The sequence below is a fragment of the Vipera ursinii genome (genome assembly GCF_947247035.1).
Source record: "Vipera ursinii genome assembly, chromosome: W".
Lineage (NCBI taxonomy): Eukaryota > Metazoa > Chordata > Lepidosauria > Squamata > Viperidae > Vipera > Vipera ursinii.
In genome coordinates this window covers 38,707,693-38,730,833 of record NC_139522.1, presented here as the reverse complement: position 1 = coordinate 38,730,833, position 23,141 = coordinate 38,707,693, and the positions used below count along the sequence as shown (strand labels likewise).

At 40.4% G+C, this 23,141-nt stretch overlaps 1 protein-coding gene across 1 annotated transcript in view; it reads right to left on the bottom strand.

Annotated features, from left to right (window-relative positions):
- The window catches only part of LOC310648254 (KAT8 regulatory NSL complex subunit 1-like), a gene marked incomplete at its 5' end in the record, with an annotated part of 277,663 nt that overhangs the window by 177,821 nt on the left and 76,701 nt on the right, over nucleotides 1–23,141 (bottom strand). Inside the window, one exon of the mRNA XM_083376000.1 lies at nucleotides 22,166–22,307. Coding sequence (XP_083232126.1) covers nucleotides 22,166–22,307 — 142 coding nt within the window. The remainder of the gene's footprint in view (nucleotides 1–22,165; nucleotides 22,308–23,141) is intronic.

Below are 23,141 nucleotides of genomic sequence, written 5' to 3'. Positions count from 1 at the left end.
CAGATATATAAACCACAGATTCGTTGTCTTCCATCACAGTGATCGGTCGAATCGGCTGTGTCCAGATATCTGTGACTAAAGCATCAAACCACGTTAGAGAATTACATGCATCTGAAACACAAGCATATTCAGCTTCAGTAGACGAACAAGAAACAAAATTCTGTTTACGCACATGCCAGTAAACAGGACATCCATTTAAGAACATCATATAACCTAAAGTACTTTTACGTGATTTCTTATCGCTCGCCCAATCAGAATCTGCATAACAACATAACTCTGCATAGTCAGTATGTGTCGGTTCTAATAATAACTTCATGTTTTTAGTGTGCTTTAAGTATCTCAATAATTTTTTAACACATGTCCAATGAAACTGTTTTGCCTTGCCTACGTGTCGTGATAGAAGATTAACACTAAGTGCAATGTCGGGTCTAGTCCAACTACTAATATACAGCAGTGACCCAATGACTGAGCGATAAAGTGTTTGATCCTCGAACTCAGGACTTGGTTCATGTGCCAAGTTGTGAAAATCGGTTTGCATGGGTATACTCACTGGTTTAGCATCCTCCATGTTGCAGTGATGCAATAGTTGTTCAATCTTATCTTCTTGTGTGAGACTGAACCCCTTCTGAGTTTTGACAACTTGAACACCCAAATAAGTGTTAATATATCCTAAAGACTTCAATGTGAAAAACTTTTGTAAAGCTTTAGCAAAAAACTCACTCATCTGCTTATTTGGACCAATATAAACAATATCATCAACATAAACAAGAACTATCTCATACCTATTATCAGATCTTTTAGTAAACACGCATTCATCTGTTTCGGACTTAATAAAGCCCATTGAATTTAGTTTGTCAGAAAGACATAAGTACCACATTAAACCAGACTGTTTCAGACCATAAAGACCTTTGTGTAGAAACCAAGTATCCCCTTCCTGTTGTTGGAAACCTGGAGGACCTTTCACATAGATTTCTTCATCTAGATCAGCGTGTAGATAAGCCGTTTCAACATCAAACTGGAAAACCTCTAAACCAAGGATAGTTGCAGTGGCTAAGGCGATTTTCACACTCTCAGTCTGCACTGTGGGTGAATACGTATTTGTATAGTCCTCAGGATAATGTTGAGAGAAACCCTGGGCTACAAGTCTGGCCTTATACAACGACTCACCATTTGGCTTCTTTTTAATTCTGTAGACCCATCGAGTGCCAATAACTTTCTTGTTTGCTGGAGGGCTTGCAGGTGTAAACACTTGAAGTTTCTTTAGACTGTCCATTTCAGCCTGCATTGCCTTAAGCCATTTATCTTGCTCTGATTCAGTAAGATGTTTGATTTGTGTGAACTTCTCAGGAGGAAGTGTAACATTACAAATCAAAGGTAAAGGTGCTTTCGTTACTTGCCACGAATACCGTTTTGGAGGGATTCCCTTTGTGGTCCTCTTGGAACGTCTCGGAACAACCGTCCATTCTTCTTCCGTTTTGTCCTCGTCTTCATCATTGTCGCCAGCGGCAGCATCAACAACCCGCGAAGACCGAACAATAGGTTGAGAAGAACTCGTGGAAGGAACATTCGCCTGTGAATCTTGATCATCAGGCTGCATGGTATTAGCAGCAGCATCTCTTGGAAAATAAACTCCAGGATCGTTAAAATGAATCCTGGACCAGTCAGCATCTTCCTCAAAAGTAGTGGATTGTGAAATCACTATTACATGATGAGAGTCAATATATTTGCTCCATTTTGAATTATCATCAATGGCCATAAATCTCATTCTTTTTGCTGCAGGACCCCCTTTCCTTCTTTGCGCTAAAGGAATATTCACCATAGCGTATAAATCAAAAATATGGAGATGCGTGAGATCAGGCTTGTGTCCATATAACATGAAATAAGGGGTCTGATTTATTACACTACTCCAAGTATGGTTGATGATATGATTAGCATATTTAATAGCCTCACCCCAGTATGGGAGACTGAGGTTAGCATCTTCAAGTAGGCAACGCATCATTGTTTGCAGAACCCCGTTTCTACGTTCTGCCACTCCATTCTCAGCCAGAGTGTAAGGAGCTGAGGTCTGGTGTAGTATGCCATTCTTACGCATCCAGCCCTGAAACCACTGAGACATGAATTCAGCACCGCGATCACTCTGAATTCTGGCGATGCTAACTTCGTATTGGGTATAGACAAGATTGGCAAAGTCTTTAAAGATCTGAAAGGTCTCAGATTTTTCTCTCATAGGAAATACATATCCATATCTAGAGTAATTATCAACAATTGTCAAGAAATATCTTTTACCACCAATTGTTGGTGCAAAAGGACCCACTATGTCAGTGTGTACCAAATCAAAAATGCGTGTTGACAGGCGTGTAGTGCGCTTTGGAATTGCTGCTGCTTTGGATTTAGATTTTTTGCAGACAGCACAATCCAAGAACACCTTACACCCCTTTAGATCCAAACCTCTAGCGAACTCTGGCATCTTCTTCAGAACACAGAAACTGGCATGACCCAATGTTCTATGCCACTTATGAATACACCTGTAATGCAAAGGTTTACCTGTTAGTGAATTCTCAACATTAGCTTATTTATTAGGAACCTCAGGCTTGCCGTGAGCAACCTGTGTCTTATTTGTCTTCCTGTTAGCTTTCGGAGCCTTTGACATAGCAACAGGATCTCTCTCTGGGACATCTCTCCCTGGGCCTGTACTCTCCCTTTTTGTAGCTTGTATACTTGCCTGCTCTTGCTTCTTAGACTTTGGCTTTAAGTAATAAACACCACCAATCAACATGGTTTCAGCAACAATATCTCCATCTTTAACTACATAACTTGCCTTTTTAAGATGATGAACCTGGAATTTTGATACCCTAGACAAGTGACTCTGACTAAGCAAATTACTATTAGCTGATGGTACATAATAAACATCAGAAATGTACACATCGAGCTCTTCAATATAAACAGTTCCTTTTCCCTTGACCTGAACAGGTTGATTTGAAAAAGAGTAAAGTTCATGAAGTTCAGGTTCAGGCTCGTGCATCTCTGTATAAAGCTCTTTTCTATAGTTAACATGTAAAGCTGCTCCACTGTCCAAAGTCCAAAGAAGTCGTCTGTTATACTCTGGTTGAGGTTGTGGATCGTCGGTTAAAGCCAATGTGGCAAGTGGAGCTTGCAAATCACCCCTAGGACCACGACCTTGTCATCCGCTTCTACCTCTGCCTCCTCTGGAATCTGTTCCTCTGGGCTGGTACGTGGCAGGTGCTGGAAATCGTTGGGGACAATCCCGGGTGGCATGTCCCACACGATTGCAGATGTAACAACTTGGCATCCTTGGAACGTAGGCTCTTTCACGGAAGGGACGCCTCACTGGAGCTCTTGATGCAGGTGGTCCTCTCAAATGTGGCGCGGCTTGCATAAGTGCCTCTTCTTCTGTTAAAATTCTGCATACATGATCCACTGTGCGTTGAGCAATGGGCACTTGATTAATCTTGGTAATAGCATCTTTCCAGTCATAGTTCAATGAGTTAATAATAATGCTGATCATTTGAAAGTCATCAATAGGATAGCCATTTTCACCCAGTTCTCTTCTTATTCCTTTCATTTTATTTAAGTGTTCTCCAATATGTTCACCAGGTTTTAATTTAGAGCCATGGAACTGGGACAAAAGCAAACATGTAGACTCAATTGACGTAGGCCGATAACATGCTTCTAATTGAGTCCAAATTTGTTGAGCAGTTGCATCTTGTGAAAATGTAAGCTGCAATTCAGTGTCCATTGACATCAATAATGTTGTGCATGCTTTATTATTCAAGTCCCATATATCAGGAGTCCATGGCTGGTTAGGAGGATTAAATACCATGTGATGAGTACCTTCTCTGCATAGCAAATTCCAACTTCACTGACCCATGCCCTGTAATTTTGTCCTGACCGCTTCAATTTTGAATCACCAGCCAGTGGTACAATAGGAGATGCCTGTTGAGGAACATGCATTTGAGGTACTGGCTGTGCAGGTTGTGCCATCCGGACGTGACCTGCAGGAGGCACCGGTGGTGCCTGTGCCAAGAATTGGGGCAGATGCATTGGGACTGCCGCTGGTACTGGTGCTGGCTGTGGCTGCACTTGAGCCGCAATTCCACTCTGGCCAGCAGGAGGCGCTGGCACTTGAGCTGCTACATTAAGTTGGCCTGCAGTTAGCACTGGTCTTTGTATTTGAGAACCCAGTGGTAGCTGCACTTGGGCTGACTGTTGCTTTGCTCTGTCTGGGATAGAAACCAGGCTAGTAGCAGAATTAACAGGAATTCTAGCATCATCAACTTGGAGCAATGATTGATGAATAGACATCTGTGAAAACGCATTTTGCATTCTCTTAATTTGCTCTTGCATTCCATATAATAAGTCATTTCTATCTTGTAAAACAAATTCACCAGCAGATGGTGCTATAACATTAGATTCAGGCAGCACTGTAGCCTTGCGTGCCATTCGAATTTTCTGTTCCCCTTCTTCTAACATAACACCCACTGGTGGGTGTGGCTTAGAAGGCTTGGAAGAAGAAAGCAATATGTCCGACTCTGGGCTTTGCATAACAGTAGAGTCCCTCTCGTGCTGTTTAATCATTGAGGCATATGCTTTAGCCTCTTGTAGCCTTTGCTCAAAAACCTCAATTTGTTCAAAAAAACTTTTCTCAGAGGTACAAGGAGAATAAAACATTACATCCTGCCCATATTCAGCATGAGCTCCGTGAGTGTGAAAACTTTCTGAGACGGCTGCATTAAAGCTTGTAAAAATAGAAGACAGTGTAACTGACCTTAAATCTTCTTCTAAGACACATGGCAGAAGCAAGTAAAATCTGTTCTTCGTCAGACTCCTCTCTGTCTTCCTTTGGCATCGGCATTTTCAGTAAATTGAGGACAGCATAAATCAGCTGAACTAAGTTATCAGCATCAAAAATAAACAAACCATTCTCTGCTACCATGTCAGAAGAGTAAAAAACTCTATCAAAGGGGATGGATCGTGGTTCATTTTTGAAGCATGATAAACAAAGAAAACCCGAAGCATGTCTTCTACTGTTAACCTTTTTAATTACAAAGAAACTTATAAAAACACAGAAAAGACTCCTGCCTACATGTCTATCTTCCCAGAGAGCACAAAGAAGAGGAAAGAGAAAGTAACTTTTTTGTTTTGGACATGCGCACACAGTAGAAAACTGGCTGAACATGAGACACTCACCATGGTTACAATGATAAGATAACAAGATAGCTTGCAAAGTACAAAACTTTAACTTGCTTTACTGAGAAAACAGAAAAACGCAGTGACATGGACATGATTTGGAAAGCCACACACCTCTCTATAGAAGGCCTCACAGCTGACAATGCATACTGTAGCAGAGCAAAAGCCATGAGGTCAAAGGAACTGCCTGAAGAGCTCAGAAACAGGATTATTGTAAGGCACAGTTCTGGGGAAGGCTACAATAAAATTTCTGCTGCACTGAAGGTTCCTAAGAGCAGAGTGGCCTCCATAATTCTCAAATGGAAGATGTTTGGGATAACCAGGACTCTTCCAAGAGCTGGTCATCTGGTGAAACTGAGCAATTGGGGGAGACGGGCCTCAGTAAGAGAGGTGAACAAGAACCCGATGGTCACTCTGAGCTCCAGAGATCCTGTTTGGAGATGGGACAGAGTTCCAGAAGGACAACCATCACTGCAGCTCTCCACTGATCCAGGCTTTATGGCAAAGTGGCTATAGACGGAAGACTCTACTCAATGCAAAACACATGAAAGCCCACTTGGAGTTAGCAAAAAAGCACTTGAAGGACTCTCAGACTGTGAGGAACAAGATTCTCTAGTTTGATGAAACCAAGATTGAAGTGTTTGGCCTCAATTTTAAATGTTATGTCTGGAGGAAACCAGGCACCTCTCATCACCTGCCCAATATCATCCCAACAGTGAAGCGTGGTGGTGGCAGCATCATGCTGTGGGGGTGGTTTTCAGCAGCAGGGACTGGGAGACTGGTCAGGGTTTAGGGAAAGCTGAATGGAGCAAAGTACAGGGATATCCTCAATGTAAACCTGTTCCACAGCACTCAGGACCTCAGACTGGACCGAAGGTTCACTTTCCAAAATGACACCAATCCTAAGCACACAGCCAAGACAACACAGGAGTGGCTTAGGGACAACTATGTGAATGTCCTAGAGTGGCCCAGCCAGAGCCCTGATTTGAACCGTAGTGAACATCTCTGGAGGGACCGGAAAATGGCTGTCCACCGACAGTCTCAATCCAACCTGACTGAGCTTGAGAGGATTTGCAAGGAAGAATGGCAGAAAATCCCCTAATCCAGGTGTGCAAAGCTTGTCGTGTCATACCCCGAAGACTCAAGGCTGTAATTGCTGCCAAAGGTGCTTCAACAAAGTACTGAGTGAAGGGTCTCAATACTTATGCCAAAGTGATATTTCAGTTTTTTCTTTTTAATAAATTCAGACATCTCTAAAATTATTTTTTCACTTTGTCATTATGGGGTACCGAGTGTAGATTAATGAGAAAAAAATGAATTTCAACAGCTGTAGAATCAGGCTGCAGCATAAAATTGACAAAAGCGAAGGAGGTCTGAATACTTTTTGAATGCACTGTATATCCAAAGCTCTGGTGCATGGTTTGACTGAGGCCTTAACTATGGCCTGGAACAAGCATACAAGAACCTTGGATGAGATTGTACCTGTGTGGATTCTCTGTGCCCCCTAGTTTACCAAAGAGCTCTAGGAGATGAAGTGATGAAAGAGACACCTAGAGCATTGCTCGAGAAAAAGAGCAAATTCCACCAAGCATAGGCAACACCCTTTATTAAGACTTACTTTGCGGAAATAAGTGATGAAGCAAGCTTATTTATCTGTTTTTATTGTATCTGCAGATAGCCAGCTAGCAGCTGTTTCAGATGACCAGGTCCCTCCTTTTAAGAAGGGGCCAGAGGAGCCCTTGCATGGCCAGTGAGAACTATTCTAGGCATCTGCCATATAAAGTCACTCTGAGCTGGAAGTCTTGCTGGGCAGATCCTGTGGAAGTGACCAAGACATGTCTTGTTTGGCCATCTGGGAAAACTTTCAACTAGCTGGTCCTAAGAAAATGGACATGAACCTTGCTGCTGTTAAGCTCTGCCATTTGTGGTCTGGACAAATATTGCTCCTGGCTGGTCAAGGCCTCTCAGGATGTGGTGTATGGTTAGGTCCAGGTGGTGGTTAATGGCTCTTTGTAGGAGGGGGTGGTTCTGCTTTTCAAGAGTTCATCCTTGGGTGCAACCATGTTGGAGAACTTTCATCCAGTCTCCAACCTTTGTTGAGAAGATGGTAGGCACTCAGTTGCAAAGAGCACAGGAAGAAGTAGATTAACTGGAACATTTTCAGTAGGGGTTCAGGCCAAGTTCTAGCAGCGAAGTGGCATCAGTCATGCTTGTAGAAGAAATTTGGAGGGTTTGGGATAGGGGTAGAATGTCTCTCCAGTCCCTCTTGGATCTCTTGGTGGCTTTCAGTTCCATTGACCATGGCATCCTTCTGGACACTGTTTTGCAGTGGCTCTCCTTTCACACTACGGCAAGTTCCTGGTCTAGCCTTGGTGCCTCTTATGTGGGATGCCTCAAGGATTAGTCCTCTCACCCCGTAACTAACATCTGCATGTAGCTACCAGGTAAGATCATCATGCAATAAGCTCACGATATTCAATTGTACATCTCTGCCCCAGGCTGGACAACTGATAGTGTTTACCCAGTGCCTAGAGCAGGGGTGTCAAACTTCCGACCCGCAGGCTGGATGTGTCATGTGGAAGCCATACCCACCCCATTGCCGGCAATGGCAAAAGTGTCCCAATACATCACGCAATGTCAAATGATGTCTCGAGTTAGACATGTCTGGCCTAGAGGCTATGACTATGAATGACGAACCAGCTGTGACTCAACCCTAGCAAGGTGGGGAAGGTTTGAATTTTAGGGTGACCTAGATTTTTGAGAGCTGCCATCTTAAATTTTCAATGGGGTAGCATTCTACCAAGCAGAGTTGGTGCACAATTTTGGGGCCCTTTCTTGGAGCTCCTGTTTGAACAGCAGGTTCCAATTGTGGTTAAGGTCAGCTTTTGCACAGATTTTGTATGCCAGTTGTGCCCATTCTTGGTCTAGGAGGCCCTGCTCATGGACATTCAGGCCTTAGTCTCTTCCTGATTGGACTAATGCAATGTACTAGATATGGGGCTGCCCTTGAAGACTACTCAGAAACTTCAACTGAACCAGAACACTGCAACGGGTGCAATTCTAGGTGCCCCACAGTTTGCCCATGTTACACTGTTACTGTGTGAGTCGTACTGGATCCCCCTTTCCTTCTGGGTGTAATTCAAGGTGCTGTTTATCATCTTTAAAGCCCTACATGCCACAGGGCCAGGTTATTTACAGGACTGCCTCTCTTGAGGCTATCTGCCTACCCCACCAGTTGATAATGGGAGGATGTCCTCTAGGACCTCTCTGTTAATACGGCAAGACCTAGAAGGCAGGCTTTCTTTGTAGTGATACCTGCGCTATGGAACAGCCTACCAACTGATATCCAGAAGGCCCTTGCCCTACTAGCCTTCCAGAGGGTCTTTAAGTCCTTGTTCTTCCCTCAAGTATTGCACCAGGATGGCAGTTGAGCCCAGCACAGGTGTATTTGGGATAGGAATGTTGTATCAATTATGTAAAATGATTTTGATTTTGTTTTTATGTGTTTTATTTTGTTGCAAGTTGCCCAGTGTTATATAAGATAGGTAGCCATATAAGTCACATACATACATACAAACTTTTGAAAGACATCTTTCAGTGCATGAGTGCAATGTTGTCCACTTCCTACAACTTTTAGGTGAGACTTATGATTTTAATTCTGCATTCCCTATTCATTTTGCTTGTCACAAGCCAGTTGACAAGCACACAAATGGTGATCATGTGACTGTGGAATGTGGCAACAGTTGTAAATGTGCAAAGTGAAGCACCCAAATAGAAACTGTGTGACTGCAGACACTGTAACGATCATAAATGTAAGGACTGGTCTCAAAGCTTTTTTTTAATACCATTGTAACATCACTAAACAAGGCAGTCAGTAAGCAAGGTTACCTGTATACCACAACAAATATATTTGTCAAACAATAAAAAAATCAGACATAAATTAAAACTGACTTTATTGTATTGAATAGACCACTTTTCTTTGATGTATATATTTAAGTTATATTGCTGCAGTCCCTTAAAAAAGCTACTCAGTTTTTTCCCTTTCAGTATGCTTTGCAAGAACCTGAAGAACTGAAGCAGATTGTTCCCAAAGAGTCTCTTGTTAACTTTTTGATAGGAAAGGTAAAAACAGTTTTGAGAATTATTTTCTGAATTGTTGCTGTAAAAAGATAAAAGGTTGATATTGATGATAATGTTACGCAATGCTCGCCAAGTGAACTGTGCTGTGTTTCAGCAGTACTGTCCACTGTGGTGAGCAACCAGGTCTCCTCCTACCTTTGAAGGCAACTTCTTGCCCCATGTACAATTGTGGAGAAAGTCTGGGAATGGTCTGACAGCTATGCAGCCAAGGAGACTGGTTGTGGAGACTTGCTTTGCAATTGCTTTACAAAAGGAAAGGCTGGGAGGTGAGGTTTGTTTGGAAAATTGACGCCATTGTTTTTTGGGTTGGGACTACATATGGTAATAGACAATTCCTGAGACAGCCTGATTCTCTCAAGCTGGAAGGACTTTTAAAAATAAGCATTGGCATTTTAAATTGATCCCATAAACAGACTAGAACATGGTGATGTCGTTCAAGGGACCTGTAGTGGGCTATGAGAATAACCTTGAGGAAGAGGAGAAAGAGTCGCAGCTAAGGCAGTGGTCAGATAAGAGAAATCTCAGCCCAAAGCAGGAATGGAATTTAAGAAAGCATGTCAGATTGGACCCTCCCTCGTTCTCTTTAGGGTACAGACAGGAATGGGACATGCATATTCAGACTTGCAAGATTCTGTTACTCTAACCCTATAATAAAAGTAGTTTTAATATTTATGACTTGGTGTTCAAGTCTGGTCTACCTTGAAGGTCTGACAGAACCAGTGAGGTATTTTCCCTCTTCAGCCCCACTTAGCAATGCAGCAGCTCTATTTTTGAATTAAATATGAGTTCACGACTGGACAGGGGAAACCTTTACCTTTATGAATAATATTTAAAGGCAATCTCATATATTATGTGCCGTTTCTTATTTTAGTGGGTTGGTGGGGAGTACCTCATCCAGAATTGAAGAGAAATTTGCAATCTGTCATGGCTGCATCTCACCTATCCAAGCTTCATAAGCTGACAGCCTGACATTAGCATGGACAGGGGGGAGGGGGGAGAGGGAAAGGAATGGAAGGAAAGGGGGGGGAGATGGAAGCCCAGCTGAGGTGTGTAAGAAGCTCTAGCTGGCCAAGTAACAATATGCAGAGCTGGGAACCAAGCACCTGTTTCCTGAACAATATAAGATCACCTGATTGGACATTTGCAGATAACCAGGGGATGGCTGGCATGGGGGGGGGGGAAGAGGGAACTTTCCTTTTTGTTGTTTGCACGGGACAGATTCAGCTTACGTTACTTCTGTAACCATTTACAAATGGCAAAACAAATGGCCAGGAGTCTTTCTTTGCTAGATGACTGGGTGGGACGGTTGACACAATCTTTTCTGCTACTGGGTACCAGTGTCTAATACCATTATTTCTTATTAGATATAACAAACTCTTTCCATTTTTGACATGTTTGATTTTTAAAATATTTTTATTGTTTATAAACTTCGAGGGGAATGAGTGCCATTTAGGGGTATGACAGATGTCCTGGTAGCCATGACCTCTACAGACGACAAACTGCCTACAAATAGCACTAGTAGATATAAAAGATATGAAATAAAAATTCATACCAAGTTCATATGAGTACACCTTTGGGGGTTTTTTTGGTTAGGTTTATAAAAAGTTGGGGCAGACCCATCTTGCACTGATGAACTTTTCCTGGGCAATGGACTTGGATCCCAAAGGTGCCAACAACCAGATCAAAGAGGCCATTGACAAGCTGTACCTACCTGATGATGAAGAGCCTGTAACACAAACAGGACAGATCAGTGAATGCTGTCCATATGATTCAGGTTGGTTTTTTCCATTCTTGTTTTATTTGTTCTTCTCTTGAGGTAAACAGAGATACTTTCTATTTGGATAATTTGAAAAGAGTGTTGTAGCAACAGTCCTGAAGTTTACCACTGCTACTATTTTATATAGCATAGTTTTATGCAGTTTCTTAGAATTCAAAAAAAATGTATTTTTTCCTTTTCTTATGGTCACTCTATCTTCTAACTGGAAATAGTTGAAAATGCTTTCTTAATTTTAACCAAGTTTGAAGAGAGACTCGAACCTTAAATATCCCCATCCCGTAGATAGCAAGCAAATTTATTTGAATACCATAACATGGTTTTTCTTGTCATTCTTCTCTTTGCCACTCTTTATTTAAGCAAACTATAAAAGGTAAAGTTTTTTGAATAAAGCTCAATGGTGATTTCATGAACACATCCATGAGGTCATCTTGGAAATGATACAGAAATGGTTGCCACTGGAATGAATATTTTTTACTTCCTAGTCTACCCTACAGCTCTGGTGTTTCCTGGGGTCTCCTCTCCATGTATTATCTAGGATCAGCTTTGTATAGCCTCTTGAGATCAGCCATGTTTGACTGGGTACAGCCATGTAGTTGGACATGCAAATTATAAGTGACATGAAATTAGACTTTGGGCTACTAAAGAGACCTGATCATTGCCTAATAGGAACCAAGCAAATAGGTTCAGCACCAGAACTATCTGAAGTATCAGAGTATAATCTTGTAAAAGGAACTTCCATCTTAAGTTTTTGTATAAGGCCTTAGCAATTAATACACAATATTCAAGCACAATGCCATCAAGCCTGAGAAAGTTAGAATCACTTGTGCTTCTGCTTTAAAAATTGGCATCTGTAAAATTTTAGGATCTGATAATTTGAGATGGGGATGTGCAACTTTGTGAGTCTGGCTGCACAAGGTTTTGTGTGGCTTGGTGAGGACCCACTTGGAAAGAGGGCTGAAGGGTCTCCCCTGTCCCGTTTGTGTTGGAGGCAACGTTTAAGGTGCTTCCGGGTTGAAAGGATTAGCCGTTGACATCACCGTTGCCTGATGATGCCTGTGGGGGCTCCTTTCTTGTCCCCATCGAGCTGCAGTGGAGTGACGGGAGCTCACCCCACCACGCAACAGCACTCAGGTCTCGAACACAGGCTTGCTAACCTCCAACCCAGCGTCCTAAGCACGTGAGCCACAGCACTCCTTGTTGAAGGGTTTAAAAGCGTGAAATGGGTACCTTAAGATTTGCAAAGCTTAAAATGCCTCTTTGCTACTTAAACTGCTTGACTTCTAACATGCAAAATAAAAATAAAAATAGATCCTGTTGTTTGGCTCACTCTGGAGGGATTCTGGTAGCACAAAAAGGATGGTGGCAGACCCTACGTGACCCCCAGGCTGTATTTCTTGCACTTCAGTGCAAGAGGTATAGAAGAAAACCTGTAGTTGTTGAGCTTTCTTCCCCTGGTACATTAAAGGGACTCTGAAAATCAGCTATAAATCAGGAAGCACACTACAGGTAGTCTTTGACGTATAACCACAATTGACCCAAACATTTCTGTTGGTAAGCAAGGCAGATGTTAAGTGAGTTGTGCCTCATTTTATGACCTTTTTTGCCACAGTTGTTAAGCAAATCATTGCAGTTGGTCAGTGAATCATGTGGCTTTTAAGAGAATCTGGCTTCCTCCATTGACTTTGCTTCTCGGAAGCCAGCTGGGAAGGTTACAAAGTGATCACATGACCACAGGAAAGTGCAAATGTGATAAATACATGCCAGTTACCAAGTACCTAAATTTTGATCACATGACCATGGGGATTCTGCAACAGTCATAAGTGTGAAAACCAGTCATAAGTCACTTTTTCAGTGTCCCAAAGATGCTTTTTCACGAGGCAACTGGACTTTCTTGTTTTTCAAGTCTTGTTTTTCAAGTCCAGTTGCCTCGTGAAAAAGCATCTTTGGGACAACTATGACCGGGATGACTGAGAATCTCCATAGACATTTTTTCAGGGTCATTGTAACTTCCTAAATGTGCTGCTGTGAAGTTACAAGAGGAGGGGGAAGAAAGGAGGAGGGGATAAAACTGCAATAAATTAACCATCCAGGTAGCCTTAAGCAAGGAACTTTAACTCAAGCTAATAATTCCCTACCCTCCACCCACAGGGTTCAAATTGTGGGGATTACGAACCTAACCAGCTTTACAGGTTGGTTGCATAGGTTATAACAAAAATAATACATGGTGAAACTCATTTACAATTCTGTGCTACCTAAATGTGAAATGCCTGCTCCAATTACTATTTATATCAAAGTTGTTTGAAAAACTGCATTATAGAATTGGACATGATTTACTTAATGACTATGGTGACTCACTTTATGACCATTATAAAAACGGTCGTAAAATAGTCTGGTGTTGCTTTGACTTACAATTGCAATGAATTATGACTGAAATTCTGGTCCCAGTTGTGGTCATAACTTGAAGACTACCTGTAAGACTTAGAGTTGAATAACCATGTCTTTTTTTTACACAGAGGTACAGCATATCACATCTGCCACCAGGTGTGATACCCAGAAAAACAAAATTCATCAAGAGAGATATTTCCATGAATGATGTGAGGTATATTGGGAAAGAGAACAGACTAGGTCCAGCAGCCTAGTAATTAATACAAGCATATTTTGGAACTGTGTACTCTGTATTATTTTTCTATAGCATTTATGCTGCAATTAAATACATTAACTGGGCCATATACTCATTGTATACTAGTAATTTACTTTCTGGAGAGAGTTTCCTAAGTAATAGATAATTAATCAGTTAATTCAGATAGTACTTGTTGTTGTTGTTAGCTGCGAAGTCATGTCCAACCCATCGCGACCCCATGGACAACATTCCTCCAGGCCTTCCTGTCCTCTACCATCTTCTGGAGTCCATTTAGGCTCACGCCTACTGCTTCAGTGACTCCATCCATCCACCTCATTCTCTGTCGTCCCCTTCTTCTATTGCCCTCAATCTTTCCCAGCATTAGGCTCTTCTCCAGTGAGTCCTTCCTTCTCATTAGGTGGCCAAAGTATTTGACTTTCAACTTCAGGATCTGACCTTCTAAAGAGCAGTTAGGGTTGATCTCCTCTAGGACTGACCGGTTTGATCGCCTTGCAGTCCAAGGGACTCGCAGGAGTCTTCTCCAGCACCATAGTTCAAAGGCCTCAATTCTTTGGCGCTCAGCCTTTCTTATGGTCCAGCTTATGGTCCAGCTTTCACAGCCATAGATAGTACTTGGATTTCAAAATTTACCAGCATGGAAGGAGTCAGAAATTACCTGGAATTCATTTCAGCTTGGCCTACCAAGAAACTGAGTAGGTGATCTAGGGATGAGCTCACCTGGCTCCTTCAAGAAAAGTGTGTGTAAGAAATTGGATCTTGATGATTGTGGGTAAGTGGGTGTTATGACTGCAACCTCAAAGAAGGCAATGGTGCACCCATTCTTGAAGAGGCCCTCTTTGGATCCAGCAAATCTTGACAGCTACTGCCAACCTTCCTTTTTTTGTTCCCAATAGTGTGGTGGAACTACAATTATAGATGGAATGAATTATCCACATCCATTTCAGACAGGATTCAAAACCTGTGCCTAGGACAGAAACGTCTTTGATGGATTGCCTGCATAGGGACATGGATAGGGGAATCTATCTTTCCTGGTCATTTCTGATATTCAATATCTTCATAAATGACTTAGATGAGGGAATAGGAGGGGAACTCATCAAATTTGCAGATGACACTAACTGGCAGGAATAGCCAACTCCCTAGAAGACAGGCTCAGGATTCAAAAAGATCTTCACAGATTTGAACAATGGGTCCTATCCAACAACATGAAATTTAATGTGGTGAAAAGCAAGGTTTTACACTTAGGCAGGAATAACCAAAGTTACAAGTACAGATTACGTGAAACCTGGCTTAAAACAGTAACTGTGAGAGGGACCTTGGAGTCCTAGTGGACAATCACTTAAACATGAGCCAGCAGTGTGCAGCGGCAGCCAAAAAATCTAATACAATCCTTGGTTGCATAAACAGAGGCATAGAATCAAAAACACGTTAAGTATTAGTACCACTTTATAAATCCTTAGTAAGACCACACATGGAACACTGCATCCAGTTTTGGTCACCACATTACAAAAAAGATGTTGAGACTTTGGAAAAAGTACAAAGAAGAGCAACTAAGACGATTAAAGCCCTGGAGACAAAAAACATATGAAGAACAGTTGCAGGAATTGGGTATGGACAGTCTAGACTCTAGAGAAAAGAAGGACTAGGGGTAACATGATAAAAGTATTCCAGTATTTGAGCAGCTGCCACAAAGAAGAGGGAGTCGACTTATTTTCCAAAGCACCAGAAGACAAGACAAGAAACAATGGTTGGGAACTAATCAAGGAGAGAAGCAACCTAGAACTAAAGAGAAATTTCCTAACAGTAAGGACCATTAACCAGGGCAGGGGTAGGCAAACTTGGCTCTTTTATGACTCATGGACCTCATCTCCCAGAATTCTGGGAGTTGAAGTCCATGAGTCATAAAAGAGCCAAGGTTGCCTACCCCTGAACCAGGGGAACAACTTGCCTTCAGAAGTTGTAGGTGCTTCATCACTGGAGGTTTTTAAGAAGAGACTGGACAACCACCTATCTGAAATGGTATAGGGTCTCCTGCTTGAGCAAGGGGTTGGACTAGAAGACCTCCAAGGTCCCTTTCAGCTCTATTCTGATTGAGTAGAGAATTTGGACTAATCAGAGGACCTGTAGCAAGTTCATTATAGTTGGAGGGCAACAAATGGGAAAGTCTGTCAAACTTAAGGAAACTCTGAGGAAAGTGTTGTGATTTACTGTCATTTCCTCATTGAGACTTAAAAATATCATTGTCCAGCTATAATTCATTATTTCTTAACCATACAGCTGAGCCAAACTGATTACAGCTTTGGGGAATAAAAAAATGCTTGTCCTAAATTATGAGATTTAGGCAATATATTTTAAAAGTCTAGTTTTTAAAAGTGCTTGTTCCAGTTTCATGTTTTCAGGTTTAATGTGTAACAGGCAACATTTGCTAATGTGTAATCTGACCTTCTTGAAATCACCTATAAAACCTGTCTACCCATTGGCTAACACACACTTGTGTTGGACTTGCCTGCCTCAAAACCCCACTGGCCCACAGTAAACATGAAGCACTCTCTCAGTGGCTGAGTGACAGCAATGGGCAGCCATAGACACTTAATTTTCTTGCCTTCACTCATAGTTACTTAGTCTACTGTTATGCTTTTCTGGAGGGATGGGGGCATTTTTATAGTGCCAAATGCAGCTGTATACATTATACTAAAAAGGTAAAGGTTCCCCTGCACATGCGTGCTAGTCGTTTCCGACTCTAGGGGCCGGTGCTCATCTCTGTTTCAAAGCCGAAGAGCCAGCGCTTGTCCGAGGACGTCTCCGTGGTCATGTGGCCGGCATGACTAGACGCCAAAGGCGCACGGAATGCTGTTACCTTCCCACCGTAGTGGTCCCTATTTTTCTACTTGCATTTTTACGTGCTTTCGAACTGCTAGGTTGGCAGGCCTGCAAAACATTGCTGACCCAGATGAAATCTTTATACTTGCCAAGTCCCTGGAGATTCTCTTTGCCTCAAATTGTGTGCTATGTCAAAAAAATTTACATATCTTGAAGGGTATTAATGAGTTTAAAACAAAGTTAAGCAATGAGTATTTACACTTCCATAGGTCTTGTGAAAAGATTCCAACATTTTCATTTTTTATCTCCAAATGCAGTACAGGTAGTCTTCAAGTTTCAACTATAATTGAGTCCCGCAATTACAGTCTTAAGTCTTGATGGTCATAAAACAGGTCACCATTGGACCCAATTTTATGACTTTTTGTAGCAGCTGTTAAGCAAATGCCATGGTTGTTAAATGAACCCATTGTTCACAGTGGGCCTTTTTTTTTGCTGGAAACCAGAAGCACTTACAACCATCTTTTTTGTGACCGTTCAAAGTTACAAGGGCACTGAAAAAGTGACTTACAACCAGTCCTTGCATTAATCACTATTGCAGCATCCCCATGGACATGTGATCAAAATTTGGGTGCTTGGCAACCAGCATGCATTGATGGTTGCAGCGTCCTTGGGGTCATGCAATCACCTTTTGTGGCCTTTTTAGCCAATGGGGGAAGCCAGACTCACTTAACAACCATATGATTCACTTAATAACTGCAGTGATTCAGTTAAAAAACATGGCAAAAAGAGCTGTAAAATTGGACGCAACTCACTTAACTGCCTTGCTTAGCAACAGAAATTCTGCTCCCAGTTGTCGTAATTTGAGGACTACCTACTGTATAAACACTGGTTTCTGGGAAAACCATTGATAATTTTCTAATATTCTATAGTGCCATTCAAATGCATCTGTCATTACATTATCCTATTTTAAGAAAACAGAAGCAACAGATTTCCTAACTTTCTCTCTCATACATTTCTTTTTAATTTTATGAAGTATACCCAGTATTAGATTATGATAGGAAGCTAAAGTAAAAGGGTTGTACCCAAGTGAGTGTCCAACAAATATACTGAAGTTATCTGTTTGCAGAAAGAAAACAAGGAAAAGACATTTCAAATATAAAGAACATCTTTAATGAAGAGCATATCATGGGATATGAGTTATTTCATTCTCCAAGAATAAAATTTTCCAAGCAGGAACCCTAAATTTGTTTTTAAAGAAAAATATATTATTAACTGATAACATTTGAATATCTGTGTATTAGATTCTGGCTACTAAACCATTATCTACTCTTAGTCTCCCCTAAATCCAGAGATATATGGGAGCAAGCACTGGATCCTTGTACAGACTTTTGGTGCAAAGTCACACCTACAAGCATACATTTGCATATGACTAAAAAAAGCAATGGATGGGAAATGAATAAACTATTCATACAAAACCATGCAAGGATCTCTGAGAAAAAGAAATTACAGCTCTGTACTCCACTATATAAATGTAACAGATACATCTTAATCAACTCTCCAATTTCTGTTTCATTCCTTTCTGATTCACATTTTCAAATTATTAAACATTTGTAGGGCAAGACAGGAAGGAAATAGATATGTGTGTACATTGGTTATTACTTAATTTTACTTCCCAATTCTAAGATTTTGATCATACCTTTTTTTAAACAAGTTTTATTGATTTTTAATATTTACATGTTCATGTATTTGTGAAACAATATGGAGGTTGGGTAATTAAAGTAAGAAATAGCCATTTGTAAATAGGTCAGGTTACATCAACAGAGATGCCCTCTCTAATTCCCTTAGTGATTACATAGTCAAAATAAGCAAGTTAGTGTATTTCTAGTTATAACCTAGTCAATCAACAAAATTCAAAATATATTTTCACTAATACATATCAATATCCTGTTTTTAAATTTTATCTAATTGCAATAGGATATTCTAGAATAGCCTATAGTATATAGAAAAAAGCTTAATTTTGGGTAACCCACAATTCCCTATTTCAATAAAGAATAATTCCTTTGTCTACAAAACTTATATTGTTGATTACAAAACATTTTTATGTTTTACCATTAAAGCCTAATTCTCATCTTAGCAAATCATCAGTTATTAGAAATATGTTTTTGCCTTAGCCATTCAACAATTATTAAAATGCTATCTTTTATATATAAAATTCTAGATTCTATACTATAGTTCAAAAATAGCCACTGAATATTCTATAAGGCATCTTAACCATACATCACTTATTAAAATACCATCTTTTGATATGTCATTCCAAATTCTATAATATAGATCGGAGTTACTGTATATTTCCTTTACAAATCTAAAAATTAAATGTAAAATCAGTGATATTTTTTAGATTCCCCTTAATCCATAAAAAGATATTTTTATAGTCTATCTTTAGGAATCCCAAAAAATAATCAAGTCCAGTCTTTTAAATATAACTCTTGCCTTCCTTTTGTGCCAATCATACTTCGCTCTTGGTATCTTTAAATTCTCAAATGTATCTTCCTTTCTTCCTAGACCCCTTATTTGAATCCAGGGAGCGTATCCAAATGTCAGTTTTGCAAGGAAAATGTCCCCTTTGTAACCATTGTATTTTTGCTTTGGTATTTCGATTTTTGGTGGTTGATATAATATAAGGGACGCGGTGGCTCAGTGGGTTAGGACGCTGAGCTTGTCGATCAGAAGGTCGGCAGTTTGGCGGGTCAAATCCTGAGTTAGCAGAGTGAGCACCTGTTACTCGTTCCAGCTTCTGCCAACCTAGCAGTTCGAAAGCACATAAAAATGCAAGTAGAAAAATAGGGACGACTACGGTGGGAAGGTAACAGCGTTCCGTGCACCTTTGGCGTCTAGTCATGCTGCCCACATGACCACGGAGACGTCCTCGGACAAGCGCTGGCTCTTCGGCTTTGAAACGGAGATGAGCACCGGCCCCTAGAGTTGGAAACGACTAGCACGCATGTGCGGGGGAACCTTTACCTTTACCTTTATAATATAATTGTCATTAAATCAGTCAAATCTTTTTGTTCTTCCAATTCTGTCTGGGTTAGGTAGAAAGTAGTAGCTGGTGTTATGTTTGACATTTGATTAATTGAATTCTCAATATAGTGTATTTGAAGGCCTTTAGTGTCTTCACTCTTGGTGTTGCTTTCTTCAGGTGCTGTTACTTTTTGGCTTGTAAGTTTTGTAGTTGCTATTAAAGTTTGGACTTTAAGGTTTTCTGTAGGTTGCTTTTGTTGTTCTTTGAAATCTCCTATTTTAGTGTTAGTTTCCACTTCTTCTATTTGGTTTTGGGTTATCTTTTCCTCATTTACAGTCAGAGTTTGATTTGGTGGCTTTAAATTGCCAGATTTTTCTTGCAGCTTGGCTTTAATTTGCTCTGTCATTGCCAAGATCGTATCCAGTCTTAGTTTATAATCAAGTGGCGGGATGTATTCATCCATTTCGTTGTTGTTTACAGTTAAATCTTCCATGGAGGCTGTTTTAATAATAGTCAAAGATTTTCCACCTCCTGAAGAGTTGTATTCAGTGCCAGGTGTTCCCACACTTATCTTCAAGAACAGCTCTATTGTTCAGTCAGCTCTCACAACAGAAAAAGGAAATTTACTTGCTGTACCAGGTTTCACCACAAGATGTCATCAATAACATATAACATGCAATGTAAGAGGGTTTTTTTTCTTTTTCCAAATTAATATAGAACTTTTGTAGGATTAGTCCAAATTTTTTCTTTAATTCACAGTTTAAAGAGAGAATAGGATAGTGAGTCCCCAGCAACAAATAGAAGCTTTTTAGTAAATACAGCTGAAATTGCTTAAATTCTTTGCTGCATTAATTGGATTTCTTTTGTGACTTTGAGGCTTTAAGATTTGTTCCCAAAGTAGATATTTGCTGTTTTCTCAAAAAATGGGGAAGGAGATTCTCAGGAAAGTCCCACAGGAAGATGATTAAGGGAATAGGAAAGGTAAAAAGCTCACCCAGGTCCTCCAGATTGCTTCTTAGTGCTAGGTAGTACTTTTGGCTTTCGGCAGGGAGCGGCTTAGTGATCGGCCATCTTTATGGCCAGTCTCTTCTTCTTTGGGCGAAAGGAGATGATCCCGGATTCCAGCAGAGGGCTGCCACCCTTCCGCGATCGCAGGGAAGCCCTCCTCTCGGTAATTGCCCTTCCAGGGTGATTTTTGACCCTTTTCAGGGTCCTCCAAAGAAGAAAGAAACGGATAGCAGGAGACAGACTGTCCCTGCAAGTCGGGAAGTGCCGCACACGCGAACCGGAAGCCTAGATTTTGATGTGGAAGTTTTTCAAGCCATGTCAATTGGCAGAAGGATGGTTTGGGGATGCACTGTATAAAAATACTTTAGATAACGTGAACAATCCTATCTCAGTGACAACCACCAAATCATGTATTTAAAATAAAAGAGGGAAATCAATTGTATAAATACCATACATACAAACGAAATCTATCATGATCCATGAAAGGGGAAAAATCCAATATCAACAAATGCATAGTACATTTTTTTAAACAATAAATTTACCACAGAGTATGTGCTACCTTGAGACTTCTGCAGAGCTCTTCATCAAGCAGGAAATGAAATAGAGAGACAATGTGACTGAATGAATTAGACATTTGTAGATACTGTGTGTGTCAAATTTTACCTAGCACATAATACAAAGAAGCTATGTCTGACCTCTGCGTTTCTACATATATACTTATGCCAGCTATAACTCAGATTTCCTTCTCTCTTGCCTTGAGCAAAATACTTAAGCTCCTGGAAAGGCAGAGAGCAGAAATAAAGAAAGGCACAATGATTATTATACTAGCAAGGCCAGTGGTTCAGGACTGGTGTACCTACCTGGCAAAATGTAAACTGAAACCAAATCCATATCTAGTATTTGAAATGAACAAACCTCTCAAATTACATTTTTCCTGGTAGTAAAAAAATAATATTTGGCCTAATTGGGCGATATTTATTACAGTATTTTCTAAGATTTATATGTCACTTCAATCACAGATGACACTAAAAGGTATATGTTCCACTATGTTAACAAAAAATTAAATCAATTGAACATTATAAAACAGTAAAAATAGTAATAACGTTTGCATTCACCATCATACTAAGAACAACACTTTCTGTAAGAACAAATCACCTACTGAAAGGTGGGAATTCACCATTCTATCAGTCCCCAAAGGCTTTCCAAAATAGTCAGGCCTAAGAAGCTTTACTAAATGCCAGCAAGGTTGGTGCTGATCTGACCTGCTGATTTTACTTCTCTCCCTTTGTGTGCCAAATAATTCTGGAGAATTTGAAGCCTGGCAAACTGGTGGTCCTAATAAAAATAAACCCACCGAGTTGCTCTGCAACTTCTGCTAAAATGTACTTCTAGCGACATTTATGTAGTTACACCTGGTAACAAAAATGCTAAGACAGATGAAGCCATAAAATTCTGCCCCCCCCCATATATGCAATACAACAGTTACATGAAAGTATTTGCAGTACTGTAATAATGGGTAAAGTTCCAAAAGAAGTAACTTTTGCTTTCTTACCTTGTTGGCTCGAATTTGCTTGTATATATCTGTTTGCTGCCGGATTCGGTACTCTAAATCTGAGACATGAGCTTGAAGCCAGTTCCAGTGACTGACAATAGCAGCTCTGTCTGCTGCCCACTGCCACTCTGACCTTTCTCTCCTGTAAAGGGAGAAATGAGTATTCTGTTTAGATGACTGAACACATGCTGCCCCAATTCCAGAACCACCCGAAGGGATTTTATTATGTTTAAGGTTGATGTTATTAATATTGATATTAGTACTGATACTTTGTAATCATCATTTTATATATATATATATATATATATATATATATATATATATATATATATATATATATATATATATATATATATGGATCTTTGGTCATTCGGGTTTTTTCCCGCGTAGAATTGAAGGTGTAGGAGCAACGTTTCGACGGAATCCCATCCGTCATCCTCAGGCTGGTGGCTACACACACATATACATATATATATACACACATATACATATATATATATATATATATATATATATATATATATATATATATATATATATATATATATATATATAACACACACACACACACACACACACACATATATATATATATATATACACATAATTTCATGCTTTAGGTACAGGTGATTGCTTATATGAAAAGAGCATGGTAAGGGGAGGGGGAAAAGGAGTTATGGTGGAACCTGGGTTGTTGTATATGAGTCATCATCTAGGAATTATTTTTCTGTACCTTTTGGTTCCTAGCACCAAGACCAGATCTCTTTGTTCTGGAAAGGTATAAAAGGTGGAAGACATCTTTCCTGGTTGTTGCCTTCACCTCTCTACCAGCCACGATCAGAGATGTGGCCATCCAACTCTATTTTGATCAAAATAAAATTTGTTTGCTTGCTGAAACCTCGGCTCAGGAATTTCTTTGGCTTTTTTAATTTCCTGAGTAACGCTGGGGCAATTGTGAGGCTAAGTGTAAAACCTT